This window comes from Ambystoma mexicanum, chromosome 11, assembly GCF_040938575.1.
Source record: "Ambystoma mexicanum isolate Mex_15411 chromosome 11, UKY_AmexF1_1, whole genome shotgun sequence".
NCBI classification, from domain to species: Eukaryota; Metazoa; Chordata; class Amphibia; order Caudata; family Ambystomatidae; genus Ambystoma; species Ambystoma mexicanum.
In genome coordinates, this window is record NC_090934.1 from 118,879,055 (window position 1) to 118,900,680 (window position 21,626).

The 21,626-nt window shown below is 42.7% G+C and overlaps 1 protein-coding gene across 2 annotated transcripts in view; it reads right to left on the reverse strand.

Annotated features, from left to right (window-relative positions):
- Window positions 1-21,626, reverse strand: part of LOC138503125 (uncharacterized) — a 253,579-nt gene that overhangs the window by 151,040 nt on the left and 80,913 nt on the right. For both annotated transcript variants that reach the window (XM_069622643.1, XM_069622644.1), the window contains one exon: window positions 19,840-20,018. In XM_069622643.1, coding sequence (XP_069478744.1) covers window positions 19,840-20,018 — 179 coding nt within the window. The remainder of the gene's footprint in view (window positions 1-19,839; window positions 20,019-21,626) is intronic.

A 21,626-nucleotide genomic window follows, 5' to 3' on the forward strand; every position in this document is an offset into this window, starting at 1 on the left:
ACCTATTTTTAAAATCTAACATTTCCAATACAGAGAATTAACAGAAAACATGCGTCAATCTGCAGATATCACTTATGCCAACATTTTAAAAAGTATTAAAGTTGGTGTACTATCTCAAGAAGCACAAGCAATATTGAAAAGAAAAACCGGCACATTCATGCACTTTATGGCGATAACACATGTGCTACTGATGTTATGGAACAATTAGCGCACAAAAATGTCAATTGTATCGCCTTAATGCCAACTCTTGCAAGCTGTTTCAAATTCAATGAAACAATGTTAAAAAAAAGAAATGCAACCAATAATGGAAATTTGCTCCACAGACAAACTAGACGTACATGGTATGAGACTACCCATGTGTGAGCAAGCCACAACAAGACTAAATACCTTAGAAAATTCAATCTCCAACACAGCTGGGTTGGAAAAAATATTAAAATTATCCTTAAATCATATCCTGTTCCAGAAAAAGGAAAACGTGGTTAAAGAAAACTAATTCAAACAGAAATGCAACAGAATGTGACGGCACATCCTTCAAAGAAAACAAAAGAAGCTCTAACCTCATCAATTACCACAAGCGAAAAAGAACCTATTAGGGAAAGTAAATCAAGTACTTCTTCAAAGAAGGAACAGAAACTCCAAAAACATCACTCACAGACAGAACTAGCTCGTCCATTCAAATTTTCAAATGAAACTGGTGTAAATTGCTATGCAAATGTAGCAATGAATATTTTATTTCAATTGCCACCAATTCTTAACAATATTTACTTACACAGTACAGACCAATTGTGTTTGCAAATGTTAGTCCTTCATAGAACGCAACACACAATCCAGACAACACGTATAGTGTTCACGGAATAAGACAAGAATTGGACTACTGTGCTGGAATGGTGTGATTCACTATAAAATCACAAGAATATCCACAAGAAGTTCTAATGTACTTACTACAAGTACTGGAAAACAAAAACATACCTATAAATGAAATCTTCCATATTTCATACATGTGGAAACATACATGCACTCTCTGTAACAATGTGACACAGGAACAAATCCCAAATGAGCGATTTGTGTATGTATCCATACCTAATTGTGAATCCATTCCATTTCAGCAACTTCTACAGAATGCAAACCCGGGCAGATTATGTACTATGTGCAATTCAGATAATCGCTCCACCTTAGTGATACAAACACATAGTAACTACATAATACTTATGCTTCTACGTTACAATGCAGATGGTACCAAAAACAACTGCAAGCTGACTGGATTCACACACGCTCAAGTGTCACTTAGTAAGAAGACCTTTACAACAATAGGTATAATCTACCACGCAGGAGCCACAACCAATGTAGTTCCCTACACTGCAATATTTGCCACATTTGTGTCTTTGAAATTGTAAAATCTGTCCATGAAGGTCACTATGTGTCCTTTGTGAAGGGATTTCACAAGTGACATATTTTTGGATAAACTGCAAAACAGTGGCATCACTGTCCTGACCAAATTTAGGTGCACCTTTGATCCATAAAAGCATGTGAATAGGTGGTGCTCCTCTGGCTTGGTATTCTTTTCTCCAAAAGAAGTGTTGCACTTCTCCGAGGGGAAGAACAGTTTTATTTACAAATAAAGTGTAGCATAGCAATGAAACAATGATGGAGATTTCTTGACACATTAATAGGATCTAGAGAGCAAAGTTCTACAGGTGTTAGTATATCTATGTTGGTTTTGTTGTTGTTTACTATGCATAGGAACTCATGTAAATCTTCCCATGCATACTCCGCACAACTTAATGTAACAAACCAAGTGGGTGGTCCAAGGTTTCTGATCATACAACGTACATCTCCATGCCGTCGGTGTTACTCACCGGCCGGCGAGTGGTTCGGGCAAGCGATCAGGAAGGTTGTACTGGATGTTTCTTGAAGAGCTCGAGATGGAGCCACCACCTGAGCCTCCTCTCTGTTGAGGGAAATAAGCTCTTTTTGATGATATGACTCTCAGCTGCACTAAATTACAGACTGAGAGACCGATCACCCAAAAGAGCGGGGAGAACACACCGCCACGGACCCAGCTGAAAGAAAAAGACAATTGGTAAATATTTGGGAAGAGCAAAGATCACCACAAGAAAAAAACCTTTCAAAAGCAGAAAGTACCTGGGTCACCCACTCCCCTTATAATCGAAAAGGAACAGAAATGGAATTTCCACTGTAAGTACAGAAAAGAGATTAACTTCTATTTATTTTGATGATTCAGATAGGAATTAATAAGGAAATTTAAGGAAGTCTTACCAGAACAGGAATTGAAATAACCTAATCAATCCAGGTTAGAACAACGGAGGTACAAAACAATAAACAGGAAGGTTAGTAGGGATGCTATACCCGGGCGGCACGAGGGGCGCACTAGGTACGGGTAGGTGCACTTCTCAGCAAGGTGTCCCTCTGTGCACTTTCAGAAATGAGTCTTTGTGTACAATCAGCAAAGCGTCCTTGCGTACACTTGAGGGAGCAAATCCAAAACAACGGGATGGAGTCGGAATCCACAAAAGAACACTGGAATTGAAGAAGGAAACAGTACCCTGTACTTGGAGTCAGCTGGGAAGGTGAGGAAAACCAGTTGAAGGCGGTGGTAGGTAAATCAGGACAGAAGTTTCTGTACGGTAAGGATTTAACGGAAGGCAATCCAGTAAACAGGCAGCGAGATCTGATACACAGGCGGGCTAAGGACAGTACAGAATCAGGAAGTAAGCAAACCGTAGAGCAGGGAAGGGTCCGGTACACGGGAAGGCAATGTTTGGGAAAGCACAGAATGCCGGGTGCAACTTTAATCAGAAGCAGCATTCTTCCCGCTGCAGTGCCTAATAACCCAGGAGGCGGAGCGCCGTAAACCCGTCAGAGCTCACGTTCCGAATAGTCGGAACTACACGCAAAAAGTAGGTTTCCTGGGAGTTGTAGGCAAAGGCTGGGTTGTCGATACCTTTGATGTTGTTGAGCCCAATCTCCAGGGTAACCACCACCGAGAAAAGTAAGGGGCTGAGATACGTCGGATACTGTGGCGAAGCGTCACGACTTTGGTAGATACCTTGAAAGTGGTCTGTTTCACCTGGCGTGATGAGGAGACACGCGGGTCATTCAGACCCCGATGTGTGACAGTCGGAACCAGTATTCCTTCGTACTACGCATGTTTGCTTACAGATTTGTTATACTTGATTGTAAAACCTCATCTTTTTCTTGCACTTTTCGTATTAATTGCGTAGCTGACATATTTTGAAAGTGGGTTCCAGATTTCAATATGTGTGCAACTCTGTAACATAGGGTTGCTAGTTCACTTTCAAAGAGTAGGTGGAATATGTATTCCACATTTTGTCTAAATCTGGGATCTTGAGAATACATTCGCAATGAGCGCTATTCTGATGCCATAATCTGAGTGGTCTATCATCGTATCTTCCGCCTTTGCCAGTAGGAAATAGCAGTCGAAAAGTAAGTGCTTCTATACTTTTTTCCCATATGCTCATTGGTGACCCTTTGGTTTGTCGTATTTGGTAAGTTTCTTGTGCATCATCTATGCTATCATTAGAGTGCAATGGATGAATTGTGTAATGGTCCAAAAGAGCGGATACTGCAGCAGGATCCAGAAGTTCAAATTGAGCAGTTTCTGATGACTCTTGAATTATTTCAGTTGTTTCCCTTAAGTTTCTTCAATATTTATTTCTTTGTAGTATTCGTTATTGTCTTTCAGATATTGCAAGGCTTGTCTAACTTTATGGAAGTCCACCAGTTGTTGCCACATTTTTTTGCCTTTTGTTGGTACACCATTTACTAAGACAATTAAAGAATGCTCTATTGGACGTTGCACTCCTAGAGTGTGCACATTTTCTGTCAGATCTAATGGCAAATAAACTACTTTGCCACAAATGCCTTTCACCAATTCAGAGGGAGGTAACTTTGCTGTTTTTGGTTGCAGGCGTATTATTGCTTGAAATGGATGAACTCTTTGAATTATGATGCTCTCATACAAATTGAGTTGTTGCAGGGGTTTTGGTAGTGGGAATAATTCCAAATTATTTGTGGTAGCACGTGAAGGAGTTTGGTTGTTGTCCAGTTTTGTAGTGCAGTAACTGCAACATATTAGGGGTTCATTTATTTGGTATTTGTTTTCTGCTAAAAGGTAGAGAGCTAATTCAAACCATTTGGAATCTTCATTGTCTTCTATTTTGTATGTTACATCTATAGTTTTTGTGTCCCTTTTGTAAAAGGTTCTGCGGCAACACACACACACACACATGGTTTGGTACTTCAGCCGATGTACTTTTAAGTTTTAGTATTTCTTTCTTGTATGTGTGTAATAGAAGGTTGCTATGTGCAGAATTGTTGCTAGTCTGTTCTAAAACTATTGCATTTTATAAGTGGCTTTCACTTCCAAAATATTTTCTCAGGATACGGTCAATTTCTTCTTGTAGGTATTTGGGTGTACCATGTAGAAGAGTGTTATTTAAATTGGCCAATTCTAAAGCTGGACTTTTAGCATAGTACAGTTTGTACACTAGATTTCTTACACTTGAATGATGTATTGATATTCTTTTGATATCATGGAAGGTGCTTTTGCAAATAGGCCCTGAAATGCAGGCTAATGAATGTCCTTGTAGTCTTGTGTATTTGCGCACTGGACAGATATCCATATTTTGCAGCACTTTCATTTTGATTGTCTTTACCTTTCACATACTGATTGAGGAACTGACGTAAAGATTTGAAAGATGTGTTAGGAATGTTACACATTGACGTGCACGGCCATTTGTATACTAGACGGTCTGGTTCAGTTGAATTGAGAGGTAATTCTGAGTTTTCAGGGGATACTTTTGTAAGCAATGTTTCTTGTTCCATGATGGTATTATTGATTTTTTCATACCCTCATCCACTGCTATGGATGGCAATTGTGTTTGTTTGATTTTGTTTGTATGCTTCTTCATTAAAATATGGTTCTGTGGTTGTTGTGTGACTCCATTCACCTCCACAAATATTTAAGAAGTTATTTTTGTTGACATTCCGCTTATTGAGAAGTTTCTTTTGTAGTTTAGTACTTCGTTTTATTAGTGGTTTCATCCTATTTAATACTAAAATAAATAACTTCCTTTTGAGAAGGATTGCACTCTCTACGAGAGCTTGTAGGATTAATTTTCAACAGTAGGTTTTAAGGATTGAGGATGATTTTGCTACTCTTCTTATTAGATTCTGAAGGACTGTGTGGTGAATCATTTTTGCTAAAATACTTTTTTCACTATGGGTACATGTTACTATATCAGGATTCATAGGGGCGTTGTTAGCAGTAGTGGTAGCCGAATTCTTGTAAAGCATTTTCTGTTTTGTGCCACATTTAGATAGAGGAGCCAAAGTTTTGGTAGTTGAAGCTTCCTTTGCTTTGGTAAATGACTGTATGAGCTGTTTTGTTCCAACGTTCTCTACAAACTCTGCTAGAGATGGATGCTTACTCTAGACACTTTTATTTACATTTGCTCTATTTCTGCGTTCCTTTCTAAGGAATTGCTTTTTGGTAGGCATTCTTTGGGGTCTGTTGAAAAAAAAGAAGTCATGGTTTGGTCTGTTTTACAATGTATGTGTGCTGTGTGCATGCGTGCATGAGTTTGATGGGGAAGGTGCTTGTGGTGGTGTGTGAATGTGCATTGGGCAGTTACAATGAGTTGGGAAGGCTATTTTTCTGTTTGTATATTACTACACTGTGCTTCAGATGAGAGCAGAAAGTGAGCTAGTGGTGAGGAGAAGCATGAATAGTAAACATAATGGTATAAAATTAAAACAGCTATTTGTTTTGTAGTAGTAACATTCTAAGGCTTCTGTATGTTATTTGTGTTCCAAAAACACAGGGATTTCTGTGCCATTCTGCCTATTATTCTTTGTTTAATAAATGGGGATTTCTGGGTAGAAAGGTTAAGAAATCAATGTTTTTTTTAGTGTGCAAATTACATAAATAACCCACACAGTCTCTTTGAGGAACAGTAAGAATGTAAAGGTAGTACTGTACTTACTTTTTTTTGCAGAATGACCAGGTTTCTTCGGATATGTTGTTTGCAGTGTAGATGCTGGTGATTTTCAGGAGAGTAGTCTTCACTGCAATTGTAAAAAGAAGAAGTTAGTAACTTTGTGTGTTTAAAGCAGTGATGTTAATGTACACGTTCATTTTACATCTTTCGTCAGAGTATTCTCCTTTGATTTCTCAACAAAGTGCATGTGTGCAGTTATTTCACTATGTGCAGCTTTTATATGTTATTTGCAGTATTTTAGTTGAACCTGCTTCGCAAATGAGTACAATATTCAGGTCATGAAATCCCCTTGGTTTTTTTAAGCTGTGTTGTCTCTAGCACAGAGAGGTTTGTAAGTGATAGGTCATTATAGTAGATGGGAACAATTTGACTACTTTCATATTATAAGTACGAATGGCAAAAATCGGGAGAACCTCATAGGAAGCTGTCACCACAGCAATCGGGAACGTTTATTTTACTCATACGATCGCATTAGAAGTAGCATTAATTTAGGCGGTAGACAGTAAAAAATTGTGACATTTTCTAATGGAAAATCGAGTTTTGCACCTAAATCGGGAGGGTTGGTATGTCTGTATAGGTTATGCGGGAGACAGTAAGAAGTAGTGCGGTTTCTCAATGAAAAATCAGAAGTCTTGCATTTTAAGGGGGAGCGTTGCTATGTATTGGCTATGTAGATTTAGTGGCATTCATTTGTTTAAATGAAATCATAAGGGTTGCACATGTTCTCTGAATAAAATAAGCATACCTGTATTTTGTACTCATGCATGTGCGTATGCATGGAGCTGTAAGTAGAAATCTGCGACACTTGCACAGTCATTTTTGAAGTAGGTGCTTTGCAATGATATGCGACTTGCATTCAGAGTGATCAACATGACATTTGAAGTGCGGAACTATGATGACGGAGTTAGATGTAGAGATCTTGAATGTGATTGGTGGATGGTTGTGTGACTGCTTAGCTGTGTCCAATGAGGGAATGGAGTCGCGAGTGATGTGGAAAGGGTAGAAGGACTGGCTAAGAGTTACGTGCCACACGTAGACCGCGCTTGTCCACGGGTAGGGCGTGGCACATACAGGGTTCTATAGCAATTCCAGCATGGAAAGGGGACTGTAGGCATCAGCCGATCAGATGTTCACATTGTTCATTTGTGTCGAAAGACGGTGCGTGTAGTGAAGATGGCAGAGGTGGAGACAGTCAGGGTGTTGGTGCTCGGAGATATTTTTGTCCATGGTTTACAGCACTATTCCGAAAGTAGGCATGTGGCACACAATTTAGATGTTAGAGGAGTGGAGGTGGTGTGGAGCGCTGCGAATGATTGCAATGTTGCAGCAATTCTCCAAGTTTGCAGAGATATGCGTAGGATGACCAGTCCCCATGTGGTAGTTTTGCACTACGGTGCTTGCCATTTGGGCTACGTGACTTCACCTACTTTGTTGGAAGATTTGGAACAGTTGGTGCAGGCAGTCATTAATGTCTTTCCAACTGCAAAAGTATTTTTTTCTGGCTTACTCCCTAGAGGAAAATGGGACAACAGTTCTGTTTTCTGTCCTGATCAAAGCATTGGGAGGTGTACCATCAATGGCAGCATGCGTGCTTTCATGTTACGCGCTAGTATGTTTTTCTGCAGCCACGAGAACATTGTTTACAGTAATGCGGCTTATTTTGAAGCAGATGGTGTTTCATTATCTTTTTTGGGAAATGCCACATTCTTTTAGAATGTAAGACTTTCTTTGGAGAAGGTTCTGTAATGATTGTAGGAGTAAAGTAAGAAGAAAAAAAAGAAAAAAAACACAAAATAACAGGAGTCTGTCAGGCATCTGCCCAAAAAACAAAAAAAAGGCTCTTTTCAGAGCCCAACTTAATGTGGAAAAGGGGAATAGTATTTAAATGTACAGTCGTCACGCTCAGATCCTCTACATGTCCGCGGACATGGCGGTAGTCTGCAGGCAGCGTGTATTATCAACGGGGTTTCTGGGGTGGAGGCGCATGCAAATGAGAATGTGTGAAGCTAGGGATTGGTCAGTAAAGTTCAGTGGGTGTGTTCCGAACGGAGAAATTTAGTCAGAATCTCTTTTTCCTGACAAGAGACTAGACAGCTATGGCTCTGTGTGCTCAAAAACAGATTATCTGGATTTTGGGAGACTCATGGATACATTGGTTGAAGGTGCATACAGAAAGTTGCGGTATATCTACAGATCTTGGATTTTCTCATGTGGAAGTGCACTGGCATGGAGTGCGTGGAATGAAGTGGCTGGACTTGGTACCTCTCTGTGCTACTTTACAGACAGGGCGTCATCCTGACATAATTATCATTCATTGTGGAGTAAACAGTTTAGGAGATGTGTCTGGAATTTCTTTGCAATTTGCAATGAAGGAAGGTCTTGCGAAGGTCATGGACATGTTTCCAAATTGCAAAGTAGTTTTTTCCCGTATTGCACAAAGACAAATGTGGCTGCGTTCTTCTGCATTTGGTCCACAAAGGGAGAAGGCGAGGCGCAATGTCAATAAGGCTGTTTGTGCCTTTCTAAGAGATGTTAGCATGTCCTCATTCCACAATGAAAACATTTGGTTTCGCAGCACTTTCATTTTTCGCAGAGATGGAGCCATCTCACATATGCTGGCAATCAGATTTTTCTTTGAAATATTCAAAATGCATATGCAACCTTTTTTGGATTCATAGTAACCTATTTGGCAATCTGTTTGCTGACTTTTTGAAAAATGTGCGGGGGCCTACAACGGCCACTTGATAGTTCCATTATTAAACTGAGAAAGGCGGCTAAGAAAAGAGCCTTTTTTGTAATTTTTGTTGTTTTCCATTTTTTTATTTTTTAACACATAACACACTAAGAGAGGAGGGTGAAGGAAGTTAAGGAAGGGAGACCAACCACGGGGATAAGAAAGAGCAGGTGGAGAGAGAAAGATGTAGGGTTGATTTTATTTAGGTAGGGAGCAGTTCTTCTGGTGCTCCATGACCGTAGTCTCAAAAGCACTTCGAAGAGTCCCCCCCCTGCAGAGTACTGCGTCGCAGTACATACACAATATTGTGACCTTCGAAAGGTAAGGGTCAACAGCATCGAAAATGGCCTGTGAGGCAGCTGGAGGAATGCGCTCTCCCACAGGAGTGTCTCTTGTGGTGAGAGGATCAGACGCAGAGGATGCTGTGGAGGAACTAAACCTACTACGTTCTTCACTTGGTACCACCTTGAGAATGTCCGCACTGTGGAACGAATTTAGGTGTCGCTTCATTGTTGTCGTACCAAAGCTGTACGCACCAGGTCTCCCGCGACTCAGCACAAATCGCACTGGTTACACCTGACCTAGTTCGCACGTGCTTTTGGTACATTACCACAAACGGTAAACAACCACCACACCCAGCGAATGCTTGTAGTGCGGAGTTCCTCCACCTCATTCTCTTCTTCCTCTTCTTCCTCTTCTTCTGCCCTCTCTACATCCTCACGCCTACATCCTCACGCCTATTTCCCTCTGCAGGCCCTTGGGGAGGTGGTGGCGGTGGCGGTGGAGGGTTTGAGGTTGGTGCTGAGGCTAACGAGGCAACAGCAGCCATGGATGCCATTAGGATTGGTCGGCTAATCTTTGCTACAGCAGTAAAGGCAGCACAACTCAATCTGCTATAGCCAGAAGTATCTGCTATAGCCAAAACTATGTTGGTCACCCTAGGTTACCTGGGGGCAACCAGACGTGGACTCCCTGCTCACTGTGCTTAGAGAGGCTCAGCTTCACCTCACTGATGATGCCCAACAAGGCTGAAACACATGTATGGGGTTGCTGATGGTACTCTTGTTCAGAGAGGAATTGCCATAGCATTTCGGTGCTGGACTGCCCTTGTGGGCGGGACAAAGACTGATATGCAAATGGATATTTCCCATCTGTGAAGGTACAGTGAGCAAAAAGCAATGGCTGCGAACTCTCAATGTGGTTAATAACCACTGAACAGGTTATCATGCCTTGTTCTTTCGAGAGAGGGGCGCCTGCTACCTTTTTTGTATTGTTGAAAGGAACTTGGGGTTGGTCACCCTAGGTTACCTGGGGGCAACCAGACGTGGACTCCCTGCTCACTGTGCTGAGAGAGGCTCAGCTTCACCTCACTGATGATGCCCAACAAGGCTGAAACACGTGTATGGGGTTGCTGATGGTACTCTTGTTCAGAGAGGGATTGCCATAGCATATTTGTGCTGGACTGCCCTTGTGGGCGGGACAAAGACTGATATGCAAATGGTATTTCCCATCTGTGAAGGTACAGTGAGCAAAAAGCAATGGCTGCGAACTCTCAATGTGGTTAATAACCACTGAACAGGTTATCATGCCTTGTTCTTTCGAGAGAGGGGCGCCTGCTACCTTTTTTGTATTGTTGAAAGGAACTTGGGGTTGGTCACCCTAGGTTACCTGGGGGCAACCAGACGTGGACTCCCTGCTCACTGCGCTTAGAGAGGCTCAGCTTCACCTCACTGATGATGCCCAACAAGGCTGAAACACGTGTATGGGGTTGCTGATGGTACTCTTGTTCAGAGAGGAATTGCCATAGCATTTCGGTGCTGGACTGCCCTTGTGGGTGGGACAAAGACTGATATGCAAATGGATATTTCCCATCTGTGAAGGTACAGTGAGCAAAAAGCAATGGCTGCGAACTCTCAATGTGGTTAATAACCACTGAACAGGTTATCATGCCTTGTTCTTTCGAGAGAGGGGCGCCTGCTACCTTTTTTGTATTGTTGAAAGGAACTTGGGGTTGGTCACCCTAGGTTACCTGGGGGCAACCAGACGTGGACTCCCTGCTCACTGTGCTGAGAGAGGCTCAGCTTCACCTCACTGATGATGCCCAACAAGGCTGAAACACGTGTATGGGGTTGCTGATGGTACTCTTGTTCAGAGAGGGATTGCCATAGCATATTTGTGCTGGACTGCCCTTGTGGGCGGGACAAAGACTGATATGCAAATGGTATTTCCCATCTGTGAAGGTACAGTGAGCAAAAAGCAATGGCTGCGAACTCTCAATGTGGTTAATAACCACTGAACAGGTTATCATGCCTTGTTCTTTCGAGAGAGGAGTGCCTGCTACCTTTTTTGTATTGTTGAAAGGAACTTGGGGTTGGTCACCCTAGGTTACCTGGGTGCAACCAGACGTGGACTCCCTGCTCACTGTGCTTAGAGAGGCTCAGCTTCACCTCACTGATGATGCCCAACAAGGCTGAAACACATGTATGGGGTTGCTGATGGTACTCTTGTTCAGAGAGGAATTGCCATAGCATTTCGGTGCTGGACTGCCCTTGTGGGCGGGACAAAGACTGATATGCAAATGGATATTTCCCATCTGTGAAGGTACAGTGAGCAAAAAGCAATGGCTGCAAACTCTCAATGTGGTTAATAACCACTGAACAGGTTATCATGCCTTGGTTTTTCGAGAGAGGGGCGCCTGCTACCTTTTTTGTATTGTTGAAAGGAACTTGGGGTTGGTCACCCTAGGTTACCTGGGGGCAACCAGACGTGGACTCCCTGCTCACTGTGCTTAGAGAGGCTCAGCTTCACCTCACTGATGATGCCCAACAAGGCTGAAACACGTGTATGGGGTTGCTGATGGTACTCTTGTTCAGAGAGGAATTGCCATAGCATTTCGGTGCTGGACTGCCCTTGTGGGTGGGACAAAGACTGATATGCAAATGGATATTTCCCATCTGTGAAGGTACAGTGAGCAAAAAGTAATGGCTGCAAACGCTCAATGTGGTTAATAACCACTGAACAGGTTATCATGCCTTGTTCTTTCGAGAGAGGGGCGCCAGCTACCTTTTTTGTATTGTTGAAAGGAACTTGGGGTTGGTCACCCTAGGTTACCTGGGGGCAACCAGACGTGGACTCCCTGCTCACTGTGCTTAGAGAGGCTCAGCTTCACCTCACTGATGATGCCCAACAAGGCTGAAACACGTGTATGGGGTTGCTGATGGTACTCTTGTTCAGAGAGGAATTGCCATAGCATTTCAGTGCTGGACTGCCCTTGTGGGCGGGACAAAGACTGATATGCAAATGGGTATTTCCCATCTGTGAAGGTACAGTGAGCAAAAAGCAATGGCTGCGAAATCTCAATGTGGTTAATAACCACTGAACAGGTTATCATGCCTTGTTCCTTTGAGAGAGGGGCGCCTGCTACCTTTTTTGTATAGCCAGAAGTACAATGAAGATGAGCTTGGGGGTGTGGCCTTTTATAGGGGTGGAGGGGTGCGCCTTGTGACCATATCGATCACTCAAAAGCATTGCAAAAATTCTAAACAATACGTTGAAATGTAGGGCCATTGTATGGGACATGTGAAATGGTGATTTTATACTGTAACATAATTTCCCATGTCTATATAAGTTCTTTTGAAATGTTGCGGAAGTAGACAAACTGCACAAATTAGGCCACACGCTCAGCGTGGGTGTGGTCACATGATGACGTTGTGAACACATCCGCGAAGGAAATGGGTGCCCGCTAGACATGGCATGCAGTGTAACGGAAGTGCGCATGAGCGCGGGTGTTCTACGGACAGTGTTCGGGTCCTGGAACTAATTAAAAGTGCGAAACAAGTGAGACGGACAGTTACAGACAGGCGCAATTTTCGCAGTACTTATGGGTGTGATGCGCATGTGTGTAGATGGTCTGCTGACTGTACGGCCAGGTACAGTGTCCTTAGCACACCTCCATTTTGTTTGACTACGGACATGCCGGCCACCACGCCTGTTCTACGGACAGTTCCGTCTTGGCTGCGGACAGTACGGACAGGTATAGCGTCCTTAGGACACTCCCATTTTGTTCATTTACAGACATCCTGAACACCTGTAATGTTCTAAGACCATGTTTTATCTTGGTTGTAACCAGTACGGAGAGGTATAATGTCCTTAGGTGGCCCCCATTTTGTTAATTTACGGACAACATGGACACCTGGTGCGTTCTAAGATTAGTTCCATGTTGGTTCTGAATGGTACGGGTAGGGGAATTGCCCTTAGAACATCCATATTATATTGATTACGGCCAGACCGAACAGGCACGCTGTCAACAGACATTTCAACTCTTTTAAAAAAAAAAGTTTTTATCCAAATCATTCCACTACAACTAACATAAAAAAATGTTCAATACACACACATACATCAATCAAGAGAAATAGAGGGGGAAGCAGATACTGAAACGAATATAGGGGAATTAGGATTTAACACGGGTTGGTTGTGAGGGGATGATGGGATGGATGTTTCATCAAAACATTTATGTTCTTCTTGTGGGTTTGGGGATGGTTCACTAGGAAATGGAGATGGGGGGCAGGTACAGGTGGGGTAGTGATATCTTATTTGTCCTCTCACATATTCCTCCACAGATTGCCTTAATCTGTTAAAATTCTCATTTAGTATGTCCATTTTCTCTTCTATCCATTTCAGGCTGTCTTGCTCTGTGTCCTTTGGTGGACTTTCTTCTTTTTTTAACTGGTCTGTTAAAAATAAATATATATATGTTAAATGCCCATAAAATATTGAGTATTAATTTGCTTATTTGCAGAGAAGGTGTACCATTATTATCGCTATCTTCCAACATTTCCTCATGCAGAAAATTCTCCTCCAGACACTCCAAAGTACTGCACATTTCTGTGTCAAAACAGAAATACATTATTTTTTCTGCACCTTATACAAAAAAGTACACACACATATAAGAAAAATGAAGTACTATTTTCTTGTAATTTGTCTTCGTTGTGCTGTGTGCGTCTACTGTCGCTCCTGGCTGCACAGTTTCTGTGAGGTAATTACATTGGAGGCATGTCTTTTTTTGTTATGGTATAATCCATTTTATTCTACATGGTAATTAAATGAGTGGGTAATGTGTGAGACGTGTAGGTTCGAATGGTTACTTATTACTACTTATAATTTGTTTATGTGCTCCTTTTTAAACTTGTGCATTTTACATATGGCATAATAGAACAATTTCAGATACCGCCTGACTGTTTGGGTAGTGTTGATCTCGTCCGCGCCCGTCCACAGACAGGCTCTCCGTCCATGCCTTTCAAATATCATTAGCAAGGGGGTTTTGTATGTTCTATGTTACATGTATATAAAGTAAGGGAATTATAGTACATATCTCCCAAATTCACATCATGAAAGTGTATATTCAGTTAAAAAAACTTTGTTAACGGGATGTTATGATTAAGTTGCCCTACTAAAAAACACTAAAAAAAACTTTTGTGATGTCATCAATGACATTTGTGATGTCATCTTTGATGTCCTGGGTGTTAGTGTTAGCAGTGTACAGTGGTGCGGGCAGTTATGGTTGCTTAGCCTACCATAACTGGCAAATTTCAGGGGGTTTTCGGTTTTACTCCGAACCATAATGTCACGTTTATAAATATATATATGTACGTACATTCAGTGAAAGAACCTTTAGTTAAGAGACGTTTAAGAGCAATCAGTTAAGGAACAAAACCCAGAAAAAAATCTTAATCTGAAATTATGTTAGGGTGTAAATTTAACGCAAACAAAATTTAGAAATTTAGTAGGTGTTGACAGGTAGGCCACCTAAAGTCAGAACCGCCCAGCACACTGATCACATCAGATCACGTATAACAAACATCACATGTCATCATATGTCACATCACTGGAAAACAAAGCACACTGATGACATAACAAAATTACATCACTTTCAGCATTGTTGGAAAGTACATGTCAGAACAAAAAAAAGTTCAACAAAATTAATTCCCTTTACTTCAAGACATTTGATAAACATTCTGCTGCTGGACATTTAGTGTCTTCTAGCGATGGAGAAATACACTGTTTCAGCATATCCTGCTGTATCATCTTTAAGGCTGTCGCCCTGAAGTCCCCAAGCTACCTCACTGAGGAACTCACCCTCTCTGGAGGGCTACAACCAAAAGAAGTAAAGTCTGTGCATACTTCAACTCGAGTGCAAGAAGGAAAGCACCGGAACACAGGCCATCTCTGTCTATGCCCTCAGACTCTGTGGCTCCCGCCCGCCAACACCAGAATCACGCCCTCATTTCTACATTTCAGGAAGGAGCAAATGGCTTCACCCTAACACTGCTAACTCCCGAACACATCCTCCACTACCCACTCTGGGTATCTGCTCTCCACTGCTTCCTCCCGTTTGCTTGATGACCCCTTGTAGGCAAATTGTCTGCTCTGCCCCTTCCTGTTGTTAGCTCCCTGCTCCCAGTCTGTCTTTTTCCCTCACCATGTCGTCCCCCCTATTATTACTAAAGCGCTCATTGCCTCCAGAAGCTAGAACCATGCTCAATAAATACCCTTTTAATAATAACAATATGTCATTTATACTTAATAGCATGACGAAAAAGTAATTTGCCTGCTTCCAAAGATCCATAAAAACTCCACTTTCCTAGATAAGTAGAAATATCACAAGTTTTAGTACCCATCTGCATTAGCTTCTTCTGTCCTAACAGCCTATTTTACCCCCAAGCATGTAAATAGAATTCCTATATCCTTTATCCGTCATCTTACCAAAGCATTACAATTTTGCATGGTAGTCGCCTATCTTCTCCTTAGTGGAGGAGACAGTTGATTGTGATAGAAAAACGACTCCCTTTCTTGTATTTGACTATCTTTCTCTGGACTGCTTCAAAGTCAAAGTAACACTACACATATCTTTTAATGTCATCACAGTGTTTCCACAGAGTATCGCGTGGATTTGTGGATTGATATAAACCTGACTGTTTCTGTACATACTACCTTTTGACATATGCTAAAGACTGAAGTTACTACTTTTAAAATATGAGTTTGAGTTTTCAACTTAGTAAAAATGGCTTTAATGCAAAAGGTTTCAATTTAAGGTCAGAGAGGTTCACATTAAATACCTGCACTGGAAATTCTTTGACCATGACAATCTGACTCAGGACTGTTCGAAGCTGATCTCCAGTAAAGAGCACATCCCCCATTTAACAGATATGAAAGCTCTAGTGCAAGCGCCATTCTTTTTTCCGCTAGAATGATGATAGTGTCTTTTTTCCGCTAGAATGATGATAGTGTGATAGTGTGGAGGAATAATGGTACTACGCCAATAAACAGTGCCTCAACACGGGATCACACGGAACAAAGGCGCCAGTGTAACAAACTACTAATATAAAGACGCCAGTGTAACAAACTACTAATTGTGCAACGTTTTGTATGAATTGTATACATAAAAATAGCAGATTTTCATTTCTGAAAAGCATCAGTGCTGCAATGCATTATGGGGGATGTATGAAATATTTTTTTTCCGGGGTAAACCCCCTTCTCCATCACATTTGTTTAAAAATACTGGACGGGTTTAGGCGTCTGCTGCTTAGAATGTTTAGTTTTAAAAGCATTTGTCATCTTGGGTGTGTCGCGTCTGTACTGATATTTCATTAGACAGGTACGACTTTACATTACATTTAAGTACACTGGTGAGGAAATGTTTCCTTTATTTATGTATTATTTTGTAATATGTTTGCCGGGCCAGCTCATGAATGTGACACACAAATGTAATTCCACGACTTTACGGATTAGTGCTATTTGCTAACACTCTTTTGATGGATTCTGGTCTATGCAGTCCGATTTAGTTGATTTGTGGTTACCTATCCAACGTGGCGACTATTCTGAACACACGTTTATATCAAATGTCACATGACATTCTGTCATCTGATCAGTCACATGAGGGGCGTAGTCTGGCAACCATAGTTGTTTTTTAAAAAATGGCAAGCGAACATTACATGAATTAATCTCGCTTGAGGAAGCTCTAGAATGAGCGGAACGCTTGCCTTTTTTTACCTAGAAGGGTAAGTGCTTTCTGCCTTGGTCTGCCTGTAATGGGTTTACCCCAGAAATATGCCTTTTTATTTTAACATTGTGATGTTGTTCTTTCAATAAATACTGCATTTTAGAATCCATCTGGTGTTGAGTGCCTGGGCATTTTGTGTTTCTCATTTGGCAAATTATGCACACACATCCTACTTTCCATAGGAAAGCATTGAAGTTCTGGCACTCAAGATTTAAGAATTTGAGACATGGAATGTTGAGGTGGGTTCCCCGTAGTGGGTTATGCAGAGTGCAGGATCTTCCACACTTTTCTTTCAGCTTCATTTCTTCTTTTTTCCATTGGCCTTCTTGAAGCCTTCTTCCAGCTGCCCACAGTCATCATCTTCATCATCAAACACCTGCATTCAGTGCAATGAGGTACGGCCGAGCAAGGAGATAGCAACACCAGAATTCCTGGTTAGAAAGATTGTATTATCCTTTTCAGGCTGAAGATTAGGTTTGTACAAACCCCTAACTCGTGTCAGGATAGGTTGAACTCGATAATGATCCCGTAGTGCTCTGAGTGTTCCCCTCATGATCGCACATAAACTTCAAAGTCTACTCTAACAAGTCCCTGCCCCTCCAGGGATGCACTAATCTACAAAAACTGCCCAAATGATATGGCCTACAGAAACATCTCAATCCTAAATGTAATGAGCCCCTAGCCTTCCGGCTACCCTATGCTAATAACACAAATGTTCCAAGGATTTGTGCATAGCAAAAATTCATAAACATACCCTACAAAGTCCATCCCTATTCTAATGCAAAAACAAACACACTTGTTGTTTAGGTCTCTCAAGATTTACAACAGGCTCCTCCTGGACCTTGGACATCAGAATTCAAGACCGATCCCTCCAAGACCTTCAGTCCTCTGTCCCCCTTGTATCAGGGCTTGCTCTTCCTATGTCTTCTCTGTCGTAAGAATACAGGATTCACAATAGGCCTCTTGTAGGCCGTTGCATACAGGATTCACATTCACAACAGATCTCTGTCTTAGACCTTGGACTAAAGCACTCTCTCGTAGGCCTGAGGTTCAGCATTCACAGCAGGCTTCTCTCATAGGTCCTGATCCCTCCTTATAAGTCCTGGAACCTCGTATTATTTTCCCCCAAGGGTCATGTTTCCAGTTCTCCAAGGTGTTAAAAGGGGCTGGAGTGCCTTTCTGGTCAGCCTTACTCCTCCAGGAACACCCGGGCTAACAGCTCACCACCTCTCCATCCAACACTCCCTAGGCTTGCACTGCCTCCCTCCAGAAGCTTCACCCTTTATCCAGGGAGCATCAGAAGCTGTGGCTGCATCCACAAGATCCAAGAGCCTGAATGGCTTTACCCTGCCTCTTTCATTACTAGGGGGCTGCGGTGCAGTGGACTCTGATTGGTTAATGGCCAGGTTTCCTTGACTCCCTCCATGGGATTGTTTACACTCAATGATGACTTTTCTCTTGCTATCTTGGGATGGTATTGCCCACTGGTTGTGTTTATTTCATCACCCCAGGCCTACAAATGAGAGGTTTGTTAGGCATCTGTGATGTGCAGCGCTATCTTAGACTTCCATTTTTTGAACTTTGTGGCTGCGCAGTGGTTTCTTATCTCTACTGCGGTGGGGAAGCATTGACTGAGCGCAAAGTTCTCTGCACCTGTTTGCAGTATCGCTAGTCCACTCTGCACACTCCAATAGCAAAGCATCTCCATTAACTATAAGATCCCCCTTTGGGTCTTCATCTCATTCTGCTCAAATACCTGTTGGGATCTGTAGTCCTTTCCTGGCACACCTTTTGAGGCCAAAGGATTACTGAGTGTCAGACAGGGTGATGGGCCCAGGGAGACCCGATCCACATACACTCTGGGTGGGGCTGGTGACTTGTTACAGCCAGAAAAAATAACCCTTGCACAAAACGTCCCCAATACAGCAACAACTCCAGATTCTGGCACAGAGCAGCAAAGGTAGATAAGCAAATATCCATACACCCAAAGATTTGCAGAAACATCGGGGAGATTTGTAGGGAGCGGCATGGACATTTGGAGAAAAGATGTGGAAGATTTGCAGAGTATATTTGATTGAATGTCCTGACAGATCAGTGAGATTTGAGGAGATATCAGGGAGGTTTGCAGGGAAAGGCATGGCCATTTTGGGAAAATATTTGGAAGATTTGCAGAGTATATTTGATTGAATGTCATTGCATATAGGTACTTCTGCTGGGCAGGGGGTTTTCCATCTGTGGCACCCCAGATGTCTGGGGCTACTACTCTTGATCACTTGCCATTGAATATGCTGGCTAGGGCTGATGGAAGTTATATTCCAAACATGTGGACAGCCAAAGGTTGCAGCCCCCTATGTTAGGTAATTCACCCTGAGTGTGGCACAGTTCATTCTTATCTGTCTGTAATTCACTCTATCACACTCTATCGAGTGTGTCAGAGTGCCTTCTGGAACATGTATCCCTTTTGAGAAAAGCTCTGAACGGAGTGCGACTGTGTATTCTGGGAAAGTGGACTTAGAGGGGCATCTGCACACAGTACTATAAAGTTCATTACGGGTCATGTCACCCAGAGAACATGCATTCCTTGACCTGTGGCCCTGTATGTGGTGAAGCATCTGAACTTAGGGAAGCAGACAGCCCCCTGTGACTTGTAGTCCTTTGGAGGTATTTGCATTGAGGCACACCAGTTGGATTATGGCACACAACATTGTGGAGGTACGTTTGTTAAGTGAGACACAGTGCATTCCGGGACATAAAATCCAATGTGGTTTTGTGCACTATGGGGGGGCATGGTGCATTCTGGGACCCATGGTTCTGTGGGGGCAGTTATGCTGAGGAAGTATAATTAAAAGTCTGGATGGCACAACAAAAGGCCAAGAACCATTGCTATCCAGCCTTTTCACTCTATTCTGTTAATCTCCATCTGCAACCAGTAAAATCAACAATCTGCCATCATTAATGGCCCGGGAAAGTGTGTCCTGTAGATGGGTTCTCCTCTACTTAATTACCTGCTGATTAAGCCTTTCTTGTTCCTGCAGCAGCTCATGGTACCTGCTGCTCCACAATGTTTTCTCCTCTCTCAAGTTGGCCCTTAGCTGTCGTACTTCTTCAACCTCATGAAATCGCCTCAGGGTTGAACTGCTCCCCTTCTGCGGCCTCACCATCTCTTCCTTCAAGTACCCAAGGCCTAAAAGAATGAACACAATTCTAAGCTTGTAACACATGATGTTTTGTCTAACCAGTTAAACCATAGTCATTTGGGTAGATTCCATTTCTGACACAGGTAGCCCCATTTCTAATAGTCTAATCACAAACCATGGTATATTAATGTATTCGCACCCGGCTCAGCCAGGCAGGTGGCTGAAACGCAAGCAGGAACTGCCAGTGTACGCAGACGGTTTTCTAGCCACACGCGGGCCTTCAAAATGCCTTTTGATTATATGGAAAGCAACCATGAAACCTCAATACTGCCATCTGTCCTGTTCCTCTTTCTCATAGAGATATCCCAAAGGAATACAACATGAGAGTACCAGACTCTCCTTCTGCCAGAAAATAATTGTTATGGTTATTCTAGGTCTTCATAATGTGATTTTCTCAGTAACACAAGGTATGTACTGGAACTGATTATTAGAATTGTCTCTCAAAATGTCTTTCCTTCTTGGAAAGGGTCCCACTCAGATTAAAACCAATGATCTGTTTCTTCTGTACGCACCAAAACTATGTTTAACTGTGCGCGTTGGCCAACTGTCTCCGCCCACATCTCTGATGTCTCTAAAAAGTCAAACTTCCTACTGCACCTCCTCAGAGGTACACAGCCTTTCCTCTCCTTCCCCCAGAAGCTCATGGTCTCCCAAACTCTGGTTCGCTCTAGGGTGGACTTTTGTAACAGCCTCATTCTAAATCTACCTGCCTCTACTCTCTGCCCTCTGTAACTAATCCAGAACAGGACTGCAAGACTTGTCCTTGGCCTCAAGCCCTGGGATTGCATCTCTCCAGCTCTGAAATCTCTCCATTGGCTCCAAGTGGATGCAAGGATTAATTCAAAACCCTCTGAATTGTCCACAAGGCTTTCTGGGGCCTGGATCCAAAATACCTTCAGCTATCCCTCCGCAAATACCTCTCCTCTCGAGCTCTTCGCTCCTCTACCTCTAACTCCCTCAAGGTCAGTCGTTTTTCAAAGAAACGAGCTGTGGGTTGATCTCTGTCTTCGGCTGGGGCCTCCCTTTGGAACAGCCTCCCTGCCACTCTAAAACTTGAGGAGAACCATCTCCGGTTCCGGAAGCACCTCAAGACCTTCCTCCTTGCTTCTGCCTTCGCTCCCCCTCTACCCTGCTGATCTGTTCTCTCTTGGCACCGTGCACCTGGCCACCCTCTGTCCTCCGGGCAAAGGTACCTGCTCACCCTGCCACCCTTCCGCACTGCCTCCGGGCCACCCCTTGCACTGGGGTCTGCATCTGTACACATACAGTCCCCCACCCCCTTTTTCTTCCTGCACTTATCAGACCAACCCTGTCTGCTGCCTTAAACCCTGCACTTGCTGCTTGCTGGCTGCACTACCACTGTTTGCTGCCTTTATTATTTATTTATTTATTATTATTTATCTGTTTCTCCTTTGCTCTGCACTTTCCACTTCTCCCCCTTCCATGCACTTTTCCCCTCCCCCTCTCCCATGCACTTTGCGCATTCTCAATGTCACTGGGCCTAGTAAGATTGTTGTTTTGTTCTCCCCTGTTCCCCTCCCTTGCCGTGTCACGCTCTGAAACACTTGTGTACCAGTGCAATAGAAATAAAATAT